Here is a 23,545-nt window from a genome sequence, read left to right on the forward strand (position 1 = left end):
CACTTTCTTGAGGGAACCAGGTTCCCGGGAACACTTCCGAACGTGGCCAATGTGTCCAAAACCTGTCAAAAACTCATCTATTGAGCTTGTCTTTCAAAATCATGGAGTTTGATATGTCGCAAGATGGGTTTCGGTGCTAATCGAAATTTGTCCACTTCCTTGAGGGAACCAGGATCCCGGGAACACTTCCGGATGTGGCCAATGTGTCCAAAACCTGTCAAAAACTCATCTATTGAGCTTGTCTTTCAAAATCATGGAGTTTGATATGTCGCAAGATGGGTTTCGGTGCTAATCGAAATTTGTCCACTTCCTTGAGGGAACCAGGATCCCGGGAACACTTCCGGATGTGGCCAATGTGTCCAAAACCTCCCAAAAACTTATCTATTAGAATTCTCTTCCAAAACCATGAAGTTTGATATGTCGCAAGACTGGGTTGTGTTCACTTGAAAAGTGTCCACCACCCCAGGGATACCCCAGGGAACCAGGTTCCCGGAACATCCGGAACCATGTCCTGGTGATTCAAATGTATCAAAACTAACTTCAGATGCTGGTCAATGATGATTGACCACGTTTGCATCAGCATTCTGGTCACTTTCGTTCATTTATCAATGGTTTTAAAAAAATGGCCCGTTTTTGACTGCATCTGACCCAGGACCCCCCCTTAATAAATCCGGCCGGATTGGCACCATGGTCAAATCATGTCATGTACCAAAAAATAGACATGATGACGCTTCTTCCCTGAAAATTTCATGGCAATCGGACGAAAAATGAGCCTACACGGGTTATTTCAATTTTGATTTCTAGGTCAGACCGAAACGGGTTAAGGTTACAATAATGTGTTATAGTGTACAAGTAGATGTTTCCTGTCGATAACCTGACGATTACAAAAATACTGTTTTAATTTTGATTTGGACATACTGAAGTCAATGGCATCGCAACGCAATGTTTATTATATATAGCCGTCATTTGGTTAATAGGACAATACTTTGCATATTTTCTCGATGATAATTTGTTAAAAATATTTGGCGTTGACGTAATTGTCGCGATGGGGTGTAAACATTAATTTTAGCTAATAGTTATTGGAATCGATTTTTTGAGTTAATAAACTATTATAACTAATAAACTAATATTTATAAATAATGTCATTGCTAACTCCGCGCCTATTACCTAAAACTTAGATATTAATAAGCATATAACGAGCTTCGTATGATGGCAAAGGAAAATTAGTCCAACTTAGCTTTCGAAGTACATATAATTGTTTCTGGACTGAATATGTATTTGAAAATGAAGACCAAGACGCTGCAATATTCAAAAATTGACATGACATAAGCAATGTATAACGATTTTATTGTATACTAGCAGAACGGATTTTTCCGTTCTAAATGTCAATTTATGAGTTTTATATACGCAAAAAATACGTTGTTCGCGTTCTGAAATTATATTGCACACAAATTGAAATGACTTTTCTAATATTAGATAGATTTTTTAACATGTCGGAAGAAGCAAGTGCGTTTTAACTTAATTCTACAATTTTAAAACTTTACAGATCCTTTTTGGAACCTAAATGTGTGGTCGTCGAGATTTCGGGTTCGGGCATTTTTGAAAGATTTCATTTCATCTCAAGTTTCTTCATGGGATGTGCCGCAGTAATTAAATTTTAGATAAAAATTAGAAATTCATTTGTCCATACATATTAACTTAAAAAATGTGCTGTTTTTGAATAAATGTAAATTCGCTTGCCCTAGTCCTGTGTATGTGGTGGTGATGTTCCATTGAACAAGTTTCCAAGCTAAAACCCAAACAATATACCTATAAACAGACGCCGGCAAATACGCACCACGCTACATATATCAACAAGTAGAGACAACCCACGTGCTCTTATACGCATGTGTACATTTGTTTACATCCGTTCCGATCTATCGGCACGCTGCATCAGCTGATCATTCCGATGGTGTATGTTTCTACCACACAGAGCGGATCAGCTGTGTAAGATTTTCCTAACCCAGCCGTTTTCCATCAGATTTTCCCTTACGCTGGAGAATGCATGGCGAAATGTTTGCAGCTGCGAATTATTGATTTTTCATCTCATCAGCCATCTTGGAAAGCGAAACACATCGTCTCGTTCGAAAAATGGTTTTAAAACTGTAAAAACAAGTGTTGTGTATTGAATATATTCAGTAAATGCTAATTGTATTCATTACGTATTGATAAGATAGTTAAATGATTGATGCAACATCACTGGAATGCTTAAAAGTGTCTAGAAAATTGGATGTCTAATAAAAAGGGTGTGTTGTGAGGCTTACATAAGGTTCTGGATGCGAGGAAAATTTAGATGAGTGTTATTTAGTATAATTAAAATCAAACAACAAATGACAGGAAGTTTTAGAGTTCAGCTCGTTAATATGGGCACCAGAGGGGCTGCATGTGAGTATCCAATTATTACCAAATTAAGCTATTAGCGAAGGTCAAATTAAATTTCTATCTCTTTATTGCAGTTCAAGCAAAATTGCGGTGCTTGCATGAGTATCATGTGCGACTGCTTAGTAATCAGATTCCAGCCCCATCTGGATCGGACATAGCAAACACCATAAAATATTTTTCTCAAACGCTTCTAAGTAAGTAATATATCTATTGTATTTTATTAGCCCAAGACGAAAATAAAAGATTCACTGATTGATCTTTTATTCTCGAGCATACTTACCTACATATTTTAGTAGTACAAATTATATTATATTTTTTATTGTTTCATTTATTTTATTTTGGGACCATCGGTTGTAAGTTTTTTCTCTTCTTGTTGGATATTTCACTAGACTAGACCTTTTGCTTTGTCAAGTCGACACTTCATTACTACGGAAAGCAATCACATCGCTTTGGCTAGCAGCATTTTCCCAATGGGGTATTATGGTTCTGATAATCGTATTGTCGCATTGGGATTTGTTCTCCTAACTTCCTTAAGTTTCTATCAGCCCCCTGTTAAAGAACGGCAGTAACATCAAATCTTTTTTTTTATTCTTTATTACCGAGACTTTAAGCCCGAAGCTGGCTCGTCTCGTACATGAAATCTCTTTTTGAAAATTGCGACATACATCATCTTAAAGTTTTCCTAACAGATAAAGGGGGCCACCATGATCCAATTTCTTGAAAAAAAAACTCAAAAAAATCGAATTTCGAAGATAAATTATCAATTCAACCCGTGAAAATCTTTGAACACACTAAGTTTGAGATCCTTGAAGATCATGCAGATTAGTCTAACCGATTTCTGTTTTAAAAGCTTAAATACTGTACTTCAAAAATTACATCACCATGGCATTTCAGCCATAGTTTACATTAAATCATTAATAAACAGAATAGTTTTCATTATTTGAATGTAGTATAACATGTCATACTCATGATTTGAAACAAACAATAAGATCCACCTGATAGTGCCAAATTTGTAACGATTTAGCTTAAACGGGACCCCTGTCCGTTTTACATCCACCTCCCCTAATCTGTTAGAAAAACCTAGAATTTGGCGAGTACCTAATATGTTGGGTCCAATGAATCGATTAGACTAAAGTTTCTGATTATAAAGTTGCGCAAAGAGGATCTTCTTACCCTGATTCTGAATTATGCTCTTGTTATTATGTTGGCAACTTTCATTTTTGTTCAAGTGATTTCAAGGGAGTTTTCACTTCTAAAGTTTTTTAATTCGATAACTAAGTCACCCCCAGATTGCAAAGTTTGTTTGGAGTTTGCTACTTTAGTGGGGGATGGTTATTGCTAAATTGTGAGAAATTTGAAGTTGTAAAATTATTTGTGTACCTTGGAACTCTAGTGACGTGCAATAATGATGTTACCCGCGAGGTGAAAAAGTCCCGTTATCTGCAAACGAAGCTGAAATTTGCGCTCTATATACACCAAAATTTCATTTCTCGTTCCAGCAAAACAGTTTGCTGGATTTTAACCAGCAATCAACTTGTTCGCTGAAATGCAGCAATCGTTTAAATGATTTACTGAAAAACAGCAAAAGTCATGCTATTGCTGGAAATTCAGTGACCGTCTTTATCTGTCAAATTATGGCCATGTGGCAGAGCAAAAAAAAATACGTAAAAAGAACTTGGCCGTCATAATTTCCCATCTCCACAAGCTTGCGATGTAGCCTGCTTTTTAATTTAAAGAGTTAAAATGGACCTGCAGACGGAAAAACCAGAGCTGTTAAAAATCCAATGAAAGACTGCACAAAATTGCAAACCTTTCGGAAATCATCGTTAAGTGTAAGTGGAAATAACTTATAATGGAAATCTCGTGAAAATCATTATCATTGTATTCAACAGCACTTTCTATCACAGCCGGAGGATGCATGTCTTGGGCTATCAAGTGCCTTAAATTCCGTGACGCAGTATGAAGGCGATTGTATTGGAAAATGTTTTTTTCCCTAGTGTCCGGATTTGATAAAGCAGTGGACATGTTTTTGAACTATTTTTAACACAACTAAGCCATAGCGAGAGAGATTGCAACATTATGTTGAATTAAGCTTTATTCACATAAAAGAATAGAAAATAAAAAATATGATTGTGAATGCAGTCAAATAATCGGTAAATGAGGTGATTTCCTGTGACATGTATTAAATTCAATCGAACGAAATTCTATTACATTTATTTCCTTGTTACCATGTCAAACGAACTTACCTCATTTTCTTAATTTATACATTATCAATCTAATTAAATCCGCTTCCTGGTTCGTATTGTTCTGATTTTCAGTAATGAAATCAAATTGCTGCAAATACCTGCAAATTATTTTGATTTTGGCCTTGCTGGCCCTCCAGCAAAACATTTTCGACATTGCTGAAAATACAGCTAAGTACCTGTCATTTACATGACTTTCATGTTTGCTGGAAGAACAGCAAAATATATTTTGCTGGGTGGATTGTTGGTTTTACAGCTCGGCAAAATCCAGCAAAAATTTGCTGATTTCCAGCGAAAAAATTTGGTACTACTCTGATTCTTCCAGTAGCTTTTAACGGCCATGAAACATGGACGTTAAAGGAGGCTGATCCGAAAGCTTTCGGACAATACTCGCCGGCAGGGTTTGCAGAAATTGCTCTCAATGGATAACGAACAACGATAAAAGAAAGGCATAAAGCAGAATCATTAAAAGCCATGAAAACAAATTTATCGAACTTGTATACAAGTGCGATAAAACATCGGATATGCAGACATGAGCACATCGTTTCGAAGCTACTTTTCGGCGAATAATTTTACGCCAAAGTCGTTGGAATCGGACATTAAAAAAACCGTTAGCGACGATTTGGTAATTTACTGTCAATGGTATGATTGCCTAACTCGGAGATTCCCCATATTTTGGCTTTGAAGATACGTTTACGTGAGATGAAAATCGATACTGTTTAGGAGGACGAGGAATTACGTCACAAACGAATGTAGGTAGACTTGTTCCATATCTCTGGAAGGTTGGTCGTATTTTTTGGAGTTTTTGGATAGAACAACTGTATCGGACGTCAGGGGCTCCAATCCCTTCTGCTCCCGCAACTTTTAAACTCAAAGAGGCAAATGCCGCGTTACAAAGTTTTATCGGCAAGTGCGATAGACTTGAAATCAAGAAGAAGTATCTCGTGGAACAACCTTAATAGCCAGTAACTTTGAAGTTTTCAGATTCAATTCCGCCAGTTCAGTGACCTTACTTTCTGTCACTTCTGGTAGAATGCCCGACAGATACAACCAGAATTTGTTGACTTCAGAATTAGAAGAATCAACTGCAACGAGATTTGCGTCTACGGCACATGTTTCGATACCACACATGGCTTTTGCTGGACGTCGCGAAGCAAAATCATCATAGGCGTCAACTTTACAGAAACGTTCGGATCTGGTCGATGCCCTGATTTACCCTAGCAGTAGAATTCGGACCGATTTGGTTGATCTTGAGTTGAGCAACTCAAATGTTGCAACCCAAATTCAGTTGCATATAGATTACAGAAACTTGTATACAGTCGTGATTCACTGGTTGAGCCACGACCTCGGCCCAACTAACGAATTCGGTTTTTTAGTTGGGCCAACTGACAGCCATTTGAACACGTGTCTTCAACAAACGTCTTCAACCATGCAGTCTACGGAGTGTCCGCAAGTCAACTTTCGCCTGATCGATCCACCTAACTCGCTGCGCACCTCGCCTTCTTACGGCAGCGAACTCTATTCGATCTATTCGAAGTACAATTTCCGGTCACTATGCGTCTCCGAATTTCTCTGCTGGTATCATTTTCGGCAGTCATCAGTGAGTCCAAGTACACAAATAATTCTACCACCTCGATTTCGTCACTACCGATGCAAACTCGCGGTGGGTGGCTCACATTGTCTTCTCTTGAATCTCCTCCTATCATGTACTTCGTCTTCGACGTGTTGATGACTAGCCCGACCCGCTTAGCTTCCCTCTTCAGTCTGATGTAGGCTTCCTCCATCTTCTTAAAGTTACGTGCCATAATATCTATGTCATCGGCGAAGCCAAATAGCTGGACGGACTTATTGAAAATTGTACCACTCGCGTTAATCCCTGCTCTTCGTATTAACCCTTCCAAAACGATGTTGAATAGCTGACACGAAAAACCATCATCTTGTCTTAACCCTCTGCGCGTTTCGAACGGAGAGGGTTACGGCCCGTGAAACTCTAATTACGCACATCACCCGAACCATCGTCGCTTTGATAAACCGTGTCAGTTTATCCGGAAATCCGTGTTCGTGCATTAGCTGCCATAGCTGGTCCCGATCGATTGTATCATATACGGCTTTGAAGTCGATGAATAGATGATGTGTGGGCACGTTGTATTCGCGGCATTTCTGCAGTACTTGGCGAATGGCGAACACCTGGTCCGTGGAGGAGCGTACGCCCATAAAACCCGCCTGGTACTGCCCCACGAACTCTCTTGCAATTGGTGCTAATCGACGGCATCAAATTTGGGAGAGTACCTTGTAGGCGGCGTTCAGCAATGTGATTGCGCGGAAGTTGCACCAATCCAGCTTATCGCCCTTTTTGCAGACACCTTCCATCCACTCCTGCAGCAAAACTTCTTCCTCCCAAATCTTGGTAATGACCCAGTGCAGCACTCTAGCCAGTGCCTCACCACCGTGTTTAAATAGCTCTCCTGGTAGTTGGTCAACCCCAGGGGCTTTGTTGTTCTTCAGCCGGCCAATCTCCTCCTGGATTTCCTGGAGAACCGGAGCCGGTAAAATTATGTCCTGTGCGCGTTCTCCCAGGTCCACCACCATACCGCCATCTTCATCTGCAACATCGCCATTCAGGTGTTCTTCATAGTGCTTCCGCCACCTTTAAATCACTTCACGCTCGTTCGTAAGAAGCTTCCCGTTTATGTCCTTACACATATCAGGCTGTGGCACGTGGCCCTTACGTGAACGGTTTAACGTCTCATAGAACTTTTGTGTGTTATTAGCACGGTACAGTTGCTCCGTATCTTCACGGTCTCAATCTTCCTGCTGGCATTTTTTTCCTCCGGAAAATCGAGTTTTGTCTGTTCCACGCCCATTTATATCGTGCCTCGTTCGCCCTCGTGCGGTGTTGTAACAATCTCGCCCATGCTGCCCACTAACTGCTCACATTCGCCGTCATACCAGTCGTTTCTCTGATCCGGGGGCACCGTGCCAAGTGCAGCGGTTGCGGTGCTACCAATGGCGGATCGAATATCTCTCCAGCCATCTTCAAGAGACGCTGCGCCTTGCTGCTCTTCTGTTGGGAGTGCCACTTCCAGCTGCTGCGCGTATCCTTGGGCTAGTCTACCGCCTTGTAGCCGCTCAATGTTAAGCCGCGGCGTTCGACTTCGACGCGTGTTGTACACCGTCGAGTTTTTAGCGCAGGCATACTGCAACGAGGTAGTGGTCGGATTCAATATTCGCACTGCGGTAAGTGCGGACGTTCGTGATGTCGGAGAAGAATTTACTGTCGATTAGTACGTGGTCGATGGTTTTCCGTTTCTTAGTTAGGTGATCTCCATGTGGCTTTGTGGATATTTTTGCGGGGAAAGAAGGTTGTTCGGACTGCTATTCCGCGGGAGGTTGCGAAGTTTATGCATCGTTGGCCGTTATAATTTGATACGGTGTGCAGATTATCCGGTCCGATGACCGGTCTATACATTTCCTCCCTTCCTACCTGAGCGTTCATGTCGCCGATGACGATTTTGACGTCCCGCAGTGGGCATCTATCGTATGTCTGCTCCAGCTGTGCGTAGAACGCTTCTCTCTCATCGTCGGATCTCCCTTCGTGTGGACAGTGCACGTTGATGATACTATAGTTGAAGAAACGGCCTTTTATCCTCAGCTTGCACATCCTTGCGTTGATTGGCTGCCACCCAATCACACGTTGGCGCATCTTACCCAGCACTATGAAGTAGGTTCCCAGCTCATTGGTGGTGCCACAGCTTTGGTGGAAGGTAGCCGCTCGATGCCCGCTTTTCCACACTTTCTGTCCTGTCCACGATGCCGAAGTTGCGAGGATGTAATATTAGAATAAATAGCCTCCTATGAAAAGTTTTTATTTGAAAAATAGGATTTGTATTTGAAATTTGTAAAATGAGAACATTTCCTTACAAGTTTGTTGTACGAGAAAGGCAAAACTTGTGCACTAAAATTGGGCTTCATTATCCGAATTATGGGATGGTATTTATTTATTTATTTATTATTTATTGTAGGAGTCAGACAATACTAAAATACTCAACCTACTTGGTTGGCATTGTACAATACGGGTATGCCCCGTTTGGCATAAGTACGTTAGGGATAAGGACGTTAGCCATAAGCACGATAGACTTAATGTACGTTAGGCATAAAATGACCCAAAGAACAGCCTATGACATAACCCTAGCAGCACACATGCTTCACATACGTTGCTGCAACTCATAAGTGACCAGATTTAGTTACATTCTAGTTACTGCAACCATTTTTGTCTGACCTGTGCTGCCCGGGAAAGAAGGCAGAATTATGCCTAACGTACATTATGCCTAACGTTCGTTATGCCTAACGTTCTTATGCCTAACGTATTTATGCTTAACGGCGTGGACCCGTACAATACATATGAGAAAGTTAGTTCTGAAAATGGATTGCGAGAGTTCGGCTACGTGCCTGGTGCTGGAAATTAGGTTTGAACAGTACCCGCTAAGCTGCGGAGGACTACGGAGATCCTTCATAGCTTAGTAGGGAAAGTACCTGTCTAGCGTACTGGTTTCGTGGGTTCAAACCCCATCGAAGGGAGTGGTTACCATCCAATACCTTTTCCGAACTAAATCTATCACATGTTGTGCGATGCAAATGCATAAATCGAGTTTCAGACATAGTAAATATTATTTATCATTAGAGTAGGAAGTAGTTTTTCAAAGATAATACAAAGATCAATTTCAAACCCTTCTCACCACAGCCGTTCTGAAGGATGTACCTTGCTCTCCTCTGGAAATGATCAAAGATCCATCGCTGGATCAACCGCGGATGTCGAGCTACCCAAATCTGGAGTATCAAAATCTATATAATGCGCTCACAATGCTACTGGATGTTGCTTCCAGCATACAGAATGGATTGAACTTATTCGGGAAGGCGTTGCTACAGTGTTTGGGATGCATTCTACCATTTCTGGATAAGGATCTTATAGATAATCTTCCATATTTAGCTGCTTCCAGTATTTCTGTGCTTCCGTCATCGTTACACCAAGATATTATCAACTATCTGTGCTACTATATACTACCATTTACGATCAGTAAGTTTAGTGTGACTAAGAAAATCCACTTCAGTGAGTAAAGTAATTGATTTATAAAATATTTTTACAGCTCGCCAAAGTGACGATGATCAGGAATGTCATGCATGTCAATCAGTGTCGGCCGTAATAATGTTAGTATTTCAGTACTCTAATAATCCTGCACACCATTGTCAACTTCTTGAAAGCTTGATGAGACTCAAGCATAACGTTGTTAAAGATTTGCTTTGTGTGATCGCGTATGGAACCTCAGCTAGTCGAGCTTCTGCTGCAAAACTGCTCTTCTACTATTGGCCTGCATTTGATCCCAATCTCTTTGATCGTAAGGGACTGCTGTGCAAATTTACCAATAATTTGGTACCATTTGTATGTCAAAGAGAGTCATGTCCGAATGCTGGCAATGCTGAAGCCGTTAAAGTTTGCTACGATCACTGCATTAGTATTTTGTATGCAGTTGATTCCCCTCCGCCGCTTTATCTATGCATCGAATGTGCCAACGAAATACACAGAGACCATCCAGATCTTTCGTTCGGAGATATACTGCATCCCATGCAACAAGTGTCAATGATATGTGAGAACAAGGTAACAAATTACGGAAGTGATCGAGTTGACATTTTAATTATCATGAATAATCATTCCATCTATACTTCACAGAATTGCAGGTCAAGCGATAAATCAGCGGTGTCGATTTGCTTTTCAAGCGAATGTGCTAGTTACAATGGCAACCATCCGATTAGATACTGCGCTCAGTGCCATGGCAACCGGCATAACAGTAGGCGTGGAATTGATCATATCGTGCACCGCAGTCTACCCCCGATGATGATGATGGATGCTGAGATGCAAACGTATATGGTAGAAGCGGTTATTAGTCTCCTCAGAGAAGCAAAACCTTTGAATCTGGATTTTGGAAGAGATTCGTTCAGTGACTCGAAGGGTAACACAGCAAATGGAACACAAGACACGCTATCTCTGGAGGATCGTCAACTACTTGGTCGATACGGGATATGGTTACTGGTTGGCAGATGCAAACCTACTGCAGACACACCAGTTGAAATTCTTGGGCGATTATTGTCGATGCTGTTCCACTGGTTTCACATAACCGCATACTCATATGACGGACAAACAGAAAGTACTTTAGAGAAGCTTAAACTAGAACATGTGTGCGGCTGGTTGAAAGATGTTTGTGACAGTCATTATAAAGAATTTATCGACTGCCTCTTGCCGCATCCACCCGAATATTCCAGGGTTGGCGGCCATTGGGATACGCTTGCGTCAAGAACGTCACATCTCAAAGAAGGTCTTCAACGCTTGATCTGTTTAATACCATACGAGATAATAACTCAGCAGATTTGGGACACCGTCATGCCACATTGGATGGAAGCAGTCACAAACGATGTACCAGAGAAAGAACTACCAGAATTAAAAATAGTGCTGAGCAAAATTCTAGATCCGGAAATGTCTCCACTGGGCTTTGATGCCAAAGCGATGTACAACTTTGTGACTATCCGTTTTGAGAAAACAACAGCCAAAGTTCAACAACAGGCACTACATTGGTTGCAAAATTTGACGAAACTGGAAATATTAATTCCGCTAACGCAACTGTTTGCAATGTTTGGAGATGGCGTTCGCATAATGAAGCACGGAATGCAGGCAGAGTTCCATTCGGACAAAATAGGAAAAACAAGTACCTCCAAAATTGCGCGAGATAGGGAACTTCAACCGCCTAGAAGGAGTTCTATTTGTATGTATATAACTTTATCATCCATTAATACACTTATATTATCCTTTTGCTTTGTTAGCTCCCGTTGTTGAGGACGATTCGGGTAATACATCAGCGATTTCAGACGATGAAGCACCAATGTCAAGACACACCGAGTTTTCGACGGATGCCGAACATAATCTCACATGCTGCATTTTAATGCTGGATATATTATTGAAACAGGTTAGAGCAAATCTTCACATTTTCATCAAGAGGCGTGTGTCCACAAATTTGTACATATGGGGGAAGTGTACCGGTTTTGGCCACCTTAGTGCCTAAATTGGCCAACCCTGAAAAATGCATATTTTCCAAAAACTATCGATCATTTTTCACAGCGATGAAGCGTAAGGGATGTATCTCCTGTTACAGCTAATAAAATCCTCGGAAATTGCTTAATTTTTGGAGATATGCGAGAAACTGGCCAAATTAGGAACATGGCCAAAACTGGTACAGTTACCCTGCATATATTTTTCTTTTATTTATTATTTATTAAATCCATCTGACATTATCAGTCTCAGTGAATATCTTAGAATAATGACCAAATCTCATTCACATCAGAATCGAATAACACTTTCACAAAAACACATTTCCATACCATTGTATGTTCACAAACAGATGATGAGTCCGCAAGATGTATTCCCAGATTTTTTTGGGTGTCTCTAGGCGTGTTTTTGGAATACACTTGTGTATCAAATAAGTTCTACTAATAGCCATTTCTCTGGCTGCGGCAAAATTGACTAACCGAAGGCCGTTGTCATTGGTAGTTGCGTGGATACTATCCTTTCAAATGACTGGCCAAAAGAACTGACACAAATGCATAAGTCGAAATGAAAGACTTATGCATTTGTGTCAGTTCGTCGTGTTTCAGGCATGCTCCATAGGTATTGCCTGGTCACTCGATTAACTCGTCCTTCACATCACAGGATTTGTCGTTGGTTTGTGAGTATGCATTGACCAAACTGTAGTTGAAGAATTAATTCCCGTTCTCCTGTTTCTCGCTGTTGGACCTCTACCTAGACCTAGCGCTACAAACTCTAGATTCACCTGTTGCAGCGCTCTAACAGGGAGGGCAACTCGTGCAGGTTCCAACAGGCCCCTAACATTTGAAGTACTGAGTTTCCAATTAGTTTGCGGTAAACATTGTCTTGTAATTTACCGACTGTATTTTCGATGGGTTGATTGTTTGTTTTTCGGTATCTTGCCTTACGAGAGCTACGATAACATGGGGAACAGACGCTCATGCAGGTTTGTTTAGAGTCCCCCCAAATTCAGGAATGGACTAGTGCGCTTTAACTGCACGCGGTAGCTTTAACAGGGCCTGCTTGCGGATATTATGTAGCTTTTTACCGCATTGTGAAACCTCACCAAATCCTAGTTAGGTCCCGCAGGTCGCACCCCCTCACTTTAGCTGATGTCACAAAAACAGTGGTACGCAGGCTTTCTTTTTCTTCTTCTATGGCTCTACATTTCAACTGGAGCGTGACCTGCTTTTCAACTTAAGTGTTCTATTAGCATTTCCACAGTTATTAATTAAAAGCTTTCTATGCCTTAATGCATGAGTATCTACGAAATATCCTAGACCGGACCGAGAGTCCTTTGCCTTTGCACGCAAGGCTAACTGGAGACTGGTGCGCAGGCTATAACTGCTACCAGTTAGGTACGCAACCTTTATTGGCGGTCAATTGTCATCGGCAGACCCGTGGATGGATAAGACTTGTAACTTATGAGGACCCAGACCTCCTATCGAAAGTTCCTTTTTATAATCCTACAAATTTTTTTTTTACCGGGATCTCAGCAAAATGGTCAACTTTTACCGAGATTCGCACAGTCGTGTTCGTGCACATGTTTTTTGCCGAGATTTCTGTCAAATTGCTGGAAATCAGCAAATAATTTGACGAAAATCAGCTAACAAACATATTTTTTGCCGGAATATCAGTTTATTATTTTGCTGGCGCACGGCTGTGCGGATTTTTGCCGAGCTGCAGAAATAAAAACTTTACGTACAATCAAGATACGAGAAAGGCTTAGCTCATCAACGATACTAGACTCTTGATTACCGCATCATCCGAACATTAGTCGAGATGCTTCGAACAGACTCCAGCCTTTCGCTCAATTGTTACATCGCTATTTGCACAAAATCTAGGCGCCTGAGATACCGCATCTTCCCGATCAACTGGATGTACACCCAGGTTTTTTTTACACGGTTTGGTTTTAGTCGTTTAAGACCTTCAGCGTCAATGAATTAATGAGTTAACCCCACGAAAAAATTCACAAAAAATCAAAGAAAATTCGAGTGGTATTTGAAAAGCTGTGCGAGTTCGGGTTAACCGAGAAATTAATGAATTCCAACCGTGTAAAAAAAACCTGGGTGTACGTTGTCTTAGTGTAGGTGACCACCTGAATATAACTGTCGAGGCATAATGTCGATGCAATCCGTTCTCATCTCGAAGTTTTTTGCAAACTGAGCTTAACCCGCATTCGGGAGAAGATTGATTTGAATCTCCGGCAATAGCAGGCTAGATTCCGAGCTAGAGAATCCTTTGTGGCACCATATGGTCCGTAAGAGTCATACTGCAGCGTGTTAAGGAACTTCAAGATTTGAATATTTGGTTTTCAATGACCACAAAAAAAGCTTTCAACCGTCTCGATCACGAGATTATTTGTAGGGTGCTGCCCTGTGAAACAGTTATCGGCCAAAAGTGTGGTTGGATGCGGCGTATACGAAATCTGCAAACAAGCATTGGACTGCGAAATCCAACAGAGGTAGACCCATACCAGCGTAATCTTCATATAAAAAGTCCAGCCAACACAAACTCGTATATGATGCACATAAGATGCTGATATACATATAAGTTGCAACATCGCCTCCACTTTAACATCTTATATTCTTGTTATTCTTGTTATTCTTGTTATACTCAACGTATCCCCGGGCCGTGGCCAATCTACGTTGTATGACATTAGGCAATACGTTTACACTGCTGGCTTAAATTTTCAACGTGACGATTAATTTATAGAACTCATGAAATCAATGTGAACTCGACTCGTGGAAAACTTATTCCAGGTTATCCGAGGCTTGTGATAGACCCTTTATCACAACGGACCTTTCCATCCACTGACTGGTAGGCTCGAGCGTCCCGTCCTCTGCTTCAGACCCATAAGGGGTCCGAAACAGTTCAGTTTCAGGGTAGTAAATTTGTGAGATAATAGAAGATAGGGGAGGAGAGTATGGAGCGGCTTGTTGACCGCTTCCGGCTCTAGCGACTGCTATGGAACCTTTTTATTAGAGAAATGTTTGTAGAGATAGAAACGGTTGTGTTTATGTTCATAATAGATGTTTAGACAGTTCGGGATCGCTACGATAGAGTTTATTATAGCTTAGATGATTTATACTTATGGTAGAAGGGAAATGATTGAAATCCGTTTTCTGGTGATTGTCGCTTCTTGTATGTAGACTCGTATGTAGATTGATATGATAGAGGTACGTGCAGTTTGGGATTAGTGTTATCACGTTGGTTTAAGTTTGGAAACATAAAATAGAAAAGGAGGGAGCAGGAGGGGTGGGGGAACAAATACCTAACCATTTGACGCAGAAAGATTAAAATAATTAAACTGAATAAATCAATTAAATTTTACAATTTTGGTCGAACTTAAGTAAAAATGTGTTCCAAGCGTGCCCACCGAATTAAGTATATTAGGAGTACTGATAACCTATGCTACTAATAAAGCTCGTGATTAAAAAGTGGAGGATGGCATTGTTATTGCTCATCAAAATATAATATTATTCTAGATATTCTTTTAAGTATGAAAACTGAATCCTAACTGTCCAGAAACTGCTTTCACCATACTGCCGCCCAGAGCACAACCGCCTCTGTCACTCATAGGCAATGTCCCTCCCACCACCTTGACAGCCTCCAGAAGTATCTACTACAAGATTTGAGAACTAGAATGAATTATTAACATGTCCAGCCATTATATAAAATGATTTGTTCAACCAAAGGCGTCATAGATGCGGGAACGACATCGCCATAAACGACACGGGACAACCATGCTCCACACGACAGTGCAGCAATGCACCGAATCGGGGACCTCCTAAACTGTTCTATGCAACGCAGAGTTTTACCCTCTCTTGCGTTATGAGATGCTGAAAATAAGCTCCTAATCATTTGATGGCAAAAATAAAAATAAAATAAAAACAATCAGACAAAATTCAAATATTCTAGCTAAATTTACTATTTTGGTCGAGCATGGGTCAGCCGCCTGACACCCGCGTTGAAAAATATGTTCCATGCGTGCCCCCCCATAAAATAATAACGCATGCTAATCACTAAGTATACTCAAAGATTCAAATGGAATTAGGTATTGTTCCCGCTTATCATTTTAGCACCGCCAGGGGGAACTTGGCCGATACCCACTGCACTTTTCTTTCCCTTTCCACAAGCCAGGGTTGGGAAAAAACAAATTTTCGAAAAATCGAGAATGATCAAACTCACCCGCGATTTTACTTTTAAATTATCAAGTGATTAAAACTCGCCAGCGATTAAGAATCGTTTGAAAATCGTATCTTGATTTGAAGCATTTACCGTTACATTTTGAACTCTTTTTCCTCACTAGCATGAAGCTATAACGCCAAATAGAAGATATAACGGGACTGTTAACAATTAGCTATTATTAGTGAAGATTAATGATTGAATGAAAATTCTGTGTTTATTATCGTTTGAGTACAAAATTTGAGAAGTTGTCGCCGGTGACAACTCGCCTACTGTTTTCACGTGAGAAGTTTTCGCATGAAAATTGCAATCATGATCGTCTGATAATGATTAAGCACAACACTGCCACAAGCAATTACCATCATTTGTGATATTTCAACGGAATCTTATTGGGAATTCTGAAAAGGCAGACAATCAATGCAGTTAGATTGCCAGGTAATACGTGCACATCGTAGCACTGGTGATGCATCACAATCGTATATATACAGGAATATATGTACTATATGATGACATTGACCGGAAGATTAGATAAGCATTTCCCCCCGCCTCCACTTTAACATCTTATATGAATCCTAAATCAAAATTGTTACTTTCTTGGTTATTACTTGGGGCCATCCGAAATATATACATCGGAAATAGTTTCAATGCATCCTATCTTGAACTTCATCCGCCAATACTATGTTCATGTCACTTGTTATTTATCCTACCGACTGGTGCTAAGTTCAAAGTGATACTCTGAGTCAAAAAAAAAGTTCGAATATAAAAGTATTCTTTTTTATTTCCAGATGGAGCTTCAAGATATTGAGCAGCATTGTGGAATTTATACAACGGTTTGCGATGGTGTTTGTAGACTTCTTAAATGCATGGTGACGGCAGCTAAAGTAGGATTGGGCAACCATATTTGCTCTTCAAAAGTAAAAATAATTCAATAAGGTACATTATTCGGAGAATACAGCATATGTTTCAACAAATTTTCAGGAATGTGGCTACTGTGAAGCATCAGTAATGTGGCATCAACTTTCAACAAAGCTGGTTCAATACTTGGCCCCGTTGGATGCTGTCAGACCCCCAGACGTAATCTTATCAAACTTTTTTCAATAACATAGAAAATTAAATGTACATTCCACAGGCCCCACTTCCGGAAATCATAGACGACGAAAAACCGTCACGGAAAAGTCCTCCTGAATCCGAAAAGGAATCTAAAAATCGTGATGTTTCCCTTTCAATGGCACCCCTACCCATACCTCTTGGACCTCTAGGTGAGATAAACTGTAAAAAATGCATTTAGAAACTATTCCTATTAGAATGAATACTGTAATGGACTACACCTTCTTCAAATTGTCAATTAGTGTCAATCACCGTTATCACTAAAGCATCAGCAATCTTACCTTTTAAAATTCTCTCTTCCATTTCAAAACTATCAAAAATCAACTCACCAAAATCTCTACAACATCACTAAATTTATTTATTATTGCAAGAATAGTTGTTCCATCTATCCTAGATGACGTTGGGAAAATTATAATAATGGCAGGTGAATGAAATTTCACAGTACAGCACGAAAACTTGACTAAAGTTACACCAAAGTTTGCGATTTTGCATAGCTTACAACCGTTTGAGAACGCTTGAACTTTTTTAATGTGCACAATCGAAATTATTGATCATTTCTAGAGAAAATGTTTGCTTCTATCGATCATAGTTACGTTGTCGACGATCGCTCTATATATTGTTTGGAAAGCTTCTGATCAAGGATTTGTGAGAATGAATCTCCAAGCAGAACACATGTATTGTAACATTTTGAGCATTTTTTTCCTCACATTGCTTTTCACAACATAAACATACTTTTGTCTTTCAAGTACTAACTTGGACGAATGCTTATAAACATATCTTCAGCTTTTTCTTCTTCGTCTGTTTCTTGGCATTACATCCTCCACTGGGATATTGCCGCCTCGCAGCTTCTTTTTAGTGTGTCTCGGTGGCGTGCATATCATCACCAGTGCCACCAGTGCACAACGGTTCGGTGTTTCGCCCATTTCTGTCATCAGCTAAGTGTATTAAAGCCCATATTGGTCTTAAAATTACTCACAATCAGATGAGATGATGTCAAGGTGAATGTCATCACCATTAGCTGTAATCAAATTGCTCACTTCAAAATGTTTTTATTCCAAATACAGATTAATCTACCTATGAATGGCGCTATTTTTCTCGTGCATCAGAAAAATACGATACTTTGGCAATTTATGATTTGTTCAATCTAACGCGAACTCATTTTTAAAAATCAATGTATTTAGTAGCTGGTGGGTCGCAAGCAATATGGGATTCTGCTATGTGGGTCGCATATCCAAAAGTTTGGGAGCCTCTGTCCTAGGCCGTTTATCAGTAGCTCGTTCCATACACTCAGTTGTCATTTAGACACAGTTTGACCCGTTTGCCAATAACAGAAGCTGAATTTCAAAATGGGTTGTATGGTGGATTTGTAACACTTTATTTTTGTATGAACTTTGTTGAACAGTTCGTTGTTTATATTTCACGTTTTATCGTTTCAAAATCAATGAAGACTGTTTTGAATTTCACAAACAAAATAAATTATTCGTTTTGAATAGAGACGGAATATGAACAGAACCGAGTCTTACCTATTCGTTTCTGACAAATAAAGTGGTGTACATTGTATCGCAAAACTAAGCACATCTTGTACAAATAATTTACTGGCAGGTGTTCAGCCAATCAACAGTTGCAGCATGGCCTCTAGAAATGATCTGAAATGGTTCTCAGTAATGGCTTTGATATGGCTTTATTGAATTTGTGATGCAACTATAATTTTGTTAAAGTAAATGCTTCCTCGGAAGAATCAGCATGTTTAATAGTAGGAAACGTTTTTAGAGCAGTTATTAATGCAACATTTATTCGTAAGGTAATATATACATTTTAGAAAACTAGCTCCTGTAACATTCAATTTTGTGTTTATAAGAGTTACCATTATTATAACAATTTATGATTGATTCAGATTTTCTTCAGATTTTTTTCAAATATTTTCGAAAGCCGTATTACCTGTCCTGTCGCGTATGAATTCCATGCACATGTCTTTTCAATATTTCTGGGTATCCAGCATGAATTGAAGCAAAATCTAGATTGTGTTGTCCTTAACTTTAGATAGCAAAAAAGATCAAGCGAAAAAAAACTAATTCAGGTCAAGAAGACTGGGATGCCATTCTGCTCTCTACATAGAATTCGTCAAATGATCTCTACACCAGTCCTAAACAATATTTGCTGTGTGAGCTTGGACTCCATCATGCCAAAACATATACCTTGGGGTTTGCATTTTACGCGGTTTACTTTTGCTTTTTTCTGGCCTTTAGGGGAAATGACGGCTTTGGCAGGTTTTGTTCTATTATTGTTGACCAAATTTTATGAAATTTGGCCACAATATTTTTTGATATGCAAAGATTTAAAAGTTATAGAAAACAAAGTCACCACAAGTCATCATTCAAGAAAAAGAGAAACGATGATACCCTGCAGTATCACACACTGCAGCTGGTCGGACGTTCGGTGGAAAGCGAGCCTCTATTGTCGTTACAGAAGCAAAGCCGCCTCAATACGACAAATAGAAGCACATGTTTGTGATTCAAACGCAACCGACTGTTGTTCAATTCTGATACACATAGTTGGGTAGAGAGAACAGGGTGTGAAATGTTGCCAAAGCAGATTCGATAGATACGGGGAATTTACTGATATCCCATCGTTATTAGCTGGTTATAGAACAACTTCTCGCAAGGGCAGCTGTTGTAAAATTGGTAATACGTCCGTGTACAGCGTGTACGGCAGCCGAATTTTTTTTCGCAATACAGTATTGACCCGATTTTGTCACTCCCCGATTTTGTCTACCCCCGATTTTGTCTACCCCCGATTTTATCACGTTTTCGACCCGATTTTGTCACGTCCCGATTTTATCACGTTTTCAACCCGATTTTGTCATCATTGGGGTGATTCATATTTGTGAAATGAATTAAAAAATTTGAAGTAATTTTTTTTTCCGATTTTGTCACATACCCTGTTTTATCACCCCAAAATTCACCAGGGGGTGATAAAATCGGGATATTACTGTATCTCATAAAAACACCTTAAAATGGCAAACTTAACTATGTGTATCAAAATTTAACATCTTTTCCAAAAAATAGAAAACAAAGTTATTGAAGTTGAGGTGGGCCGACAAATTGACAAAATCTACTCGCGTAAAAAGCGACTCCAGTGCATTTGCACAAAAAAGTGTAGATATTCAGAAAAATTAGAAGGACATGCACATGGAATTTGCGTGAGTGCCAGCTGTCACGGTATTGATAAATATTTGAAGACTAATGGGAGGAGGCTAAAAGTAGGTCTTATTTCTAAATATTTTGCTGTAGTTTTTTACCCTAACAGTGCTTTGAAAAAATGCCCCACAAGACTGTACCAACTGTCTTGTGGTATTTTTATGTGTTATTTCATTTAGCAACCCTATAACCAGAGACCGGCGGAGTGAAAAACTGACGAAATGGCAACGTATGAAAATGCATGAAATCGTTTAAATTATACTGGTAGCACTTGAACTTTTTGCTTGCTTCTTATGGAAGCAAAAAGTAAACAAGTCGAATTGGAACCGCTTTTGACGGTTCGATTGGAAACAAGATGGCGTCTTCGCCGATCTCTTATTCTAGTATTTCTAATTTCATTTAATTTTGAAGGTATAATTGAACTCATTGATCACGATATACTACAACCAGGGACGGATTTACCCGGGAGAGGGCCCCGGGCCGACAGTTTACGAAGAACCCAAAATGTACAAAAAAGGTTGATTTTTGTTCATAAGCTTATGTGGGAGCCATGGCCCCCTGGACCCCCTGAATCTGACATTGACTAAAACATATATTTAGTCTTGTCTCATACGTAGGTGTAGGTTGGTGTAGTGGTAGCAATGAGGTTATTTAAAAAATATTAAGAAATTAAAGTTAAGCAAAATTCAATATTATTTTAATGTTATACATCTTTGCATATCACAAATTCTTGAACATGCGATGTAACCAAGTTATGAAAGCTCAGTGCGTATTGCTGACAATTCGCCAAAATGTAGGCAATTATATTGCAACTAATGAGCTTGAAGGCATTAATGGTAAGACATGGCAACAAGGTATGAATGGCACGAATGGAGTGTTAACTCATCACTAGTGGACCATGTCTCATATGCCCATAGATATGAGTAAAACAGGCAAGAATGTTTCGAATTTGTGACCGATGTGTTGGAACGCATCGAAGGTGGGACGTACACCTGGGCGGAGACTACCATAGCGTAGTGCCCATTCCTGGACCAGGACCTACAGGAGTAGGTCCAAGCGGCGGAGGACCTACAGGAGTAGGTCCGTGTTCCCGGTGGCATTGGTAGGCAGCGGGTAAGCGGGTGGCACCGCCCTTGCTGGTCGAAATGTCGCCGGAGGTAGCAGTTCCCGATGACGATTAAGTCAGAGAGCGGGTAGAACTGCTCTCTACTTAAATTGTCGTTCGGAGGTAGCAGCATTAGCTCCGATGAGGAGCTTTGGTTGGTCTGGTCGCGACACACTGGATGACTTTCCGGCTGTAGTGGCAACTCGCCAAATCTGGCCAAAACGTCACGGGACCTTTATGAACTTTATGGAAGGTAGACCGCGGTTTTTGAGACATTCCTCCTTGTACAGCTTCGAGTCAATCATCTTATTCGTCACAAACACTTAGGTCTTAGCTCTACAGCTGCATATCCCTTACCAAAATCATCTGTTTTCTTGGCAAGTTTGTCCAAAAAGCAAAGTTAAACTTCGCAGGAACTACTCCTCGTGCCGTCGCCATGCAGAATTTTTGGCTAGGAAACTGTCCGAAATCCATTTTGACGTAGGTTCCATCGTCGATGAGCAGGATTATCAACGTGGGTGTGGAGATTTTTTTCTCTCCTTTCGGCTTCCATCTGGAATAATTTTTGACTCGCTGCACGAAACATCGTGAAATTTATACCACAGCAAGTGGGCGCGCGCAATCTGTATGATAAAATTAGTAAAAAATGCAAAAATGAATTTCTTCATTAATAAATTTGGAAATATTCAGCTTTCCACGCTCGCCGTAATGATGGATGCTATCCTAAATCCTACTAAATCCAATCCAAATAAAAATCATATTTGAGTACATTTCAAATTTAATCCAATCCAAATGCTATCCCAATTCAATCCAAATTTGATCTAAATCCAATCCAATTTCATTGCAAATTTAATACAATTCCAATCCAAATCAAAATTTGGTCCAACTCCACTCCAAATCCAATCCATATCCAATTGGAGTTCAATCCAAATCCAATCCACACGCAATGGAAATCCAAATCCAATTCAAATTAAATTTAACTCCAATTCCAAATGCAAAACAAATCCAATCCATATTCAATGCAAATCCAAATCCAATCCAATTCCAATTTATATCCAATCCAAATCCAATCCAAGTCCAATTCTAATCCAAGACAAATCCAATCCAAATCCAATCCAATCGAGATCTATTTCAAATCCAGTTCAAATCCATTCAACTCGAATCCAAATCTAATCTAATGAAAATCCAATCCGATTTCACTGCAATTACAGTTCATGGACAAGCCTAATCATTGAAAACATTTCCACACTAAACATGAGAATCCGAATTCACGAGCTTGCCAGGCTCATAGAATCCCTATGGATAATTTGGAAACGATCACTTGTTAGGCTAACCATGTTGTAAATCCTAATTCAATCACAACCAAATCCTTTCAAATCTGTTTTAATTTTATCTGAATCCAATCCATATAAATACAAATCTAATTTACTCCCATTCCAGTCTAAATCATTTCCGAAGCTCATCCCAGATCTTTTACGACCAATCCAAATTTAAACAATTCATTCGGTCCTTCTTTATTCTTAGACTTCCGTCTTCCACCACCGGAGTCTTCTTTTTGTCCGACTCTCCGTCCATCTCCTCCGGAGAGCCATCTTTATCTTTATTCAGACCTCCGTCTTCCTCAACCGGAGTCTTATCTTTTCTTCGGCTCTCCGTCTATCTCCACCGGAGAGCCATCTTTATCTTTATTCAGATCTCCGTCTTCCTCAACCGGAGTCTTATCTTTTCCTCGGCTCTCCGTCTATTTCCACCGGAGAGCCTACCAATCCTACCTTTTGCGCCATTGTCGCGACCAGACCAACCAAAGCTCCTCATCGGAGCTAATGCTGCTACCTCCGAACGACAATTTAAGTAGAGAGCAGTTCTACCCGCTCTCTGACTTAATCGTCATCGGGAACTGCTACCTCCGGCGACATTTCGACCAGCAAGGGCGGTGCCACCCGCTTACCCGCTGCCTACCAATGCCACCGGGAACACGGACCTACTCCTGTAGGTCCTCCGCCGCTTGGACCTACTCCTGTAGGTCCTGGTCCAGGAATGGGCACTACGCTATGGTAGTCTCCGCCCAGGTGTACGTCCCACCTTCGATGCGTTCCAACACATCGGTCAAAAATTCGAAACATTCTTGCCTGTTTTACTCATATCTATGGGCATA

General features: G+C 40.2%; 1 protein-coding gene across 3 annotated transcripts in view; it reads left to right on the forward strand.

Annotated features, from left to right (window-relative positions):
• Positions 1-1,223: 1,223 nt before the first annotated feature.
• The window catches only part of LOC134226959 (protein unc-79 homolog), an 82,315-nt gene continuing 59,993 nt past the window's right edge, over positions 1,224-23,545 (forward strand). Inside the window, exons 1-10 of one of the 3 annotated variants that reach the window (XM_062708106.1) lie at positions 1,224-2,424; positions 2,496-2,615; positions 9,406-9,738; positions 9,809-10,317; positions 10,390-11,476; positions 11,535-11,677; positions 16,767-16,895; positions 16,960-17,055; positions 17,111-17,240; positions 17,465-17,512. In XM_062708106.1, coding sequence (XP_062564090.1) covers positions 2,370-2,424; positions 2,496-2,615; positions 9,406-9,738; positions 9,809-10,317; positions 10,390-11,476; positions 11,535-11,677; positions 16,767-16,895; positions 16,960-17,055; positions 17,111-17,240; positions 17,465-17,512 — 2,650 coding nt within the window. In that variant the 5' untranslated portion in view covers positions 1,224-2,369. The remainder of the gene's footprint in view (positions 2,425-2,495; positions 2,616-9,405; positions 9,739-9,808; positions 10,318-10,389; positions 11,477-11,534; positions 11,678-16,766; positions 16,896-16,959; positions 17,056-17,110; positions 17,241-17,464; positions 17,513-23,545) is intronic. The other 2 variants (XM_062708105.1, XM_062708108.1) reach the window with 2 other exon arrangements.

Source organism: Armigeres subalbatus, chromosome 3 (assembly GCF_024139115.2).
Source record: "Armigeres subalbatus isolate Guangzhou_Male chromosome 3, GZ_Asu_2, whole genome shotgun sequence".
Taxonomy (NCBI): Eukaryota; Metazoa; Arthropoda; class Insecta; order Diptera; family Culicidae; genus Armigeres; species Armigeres subalbatus.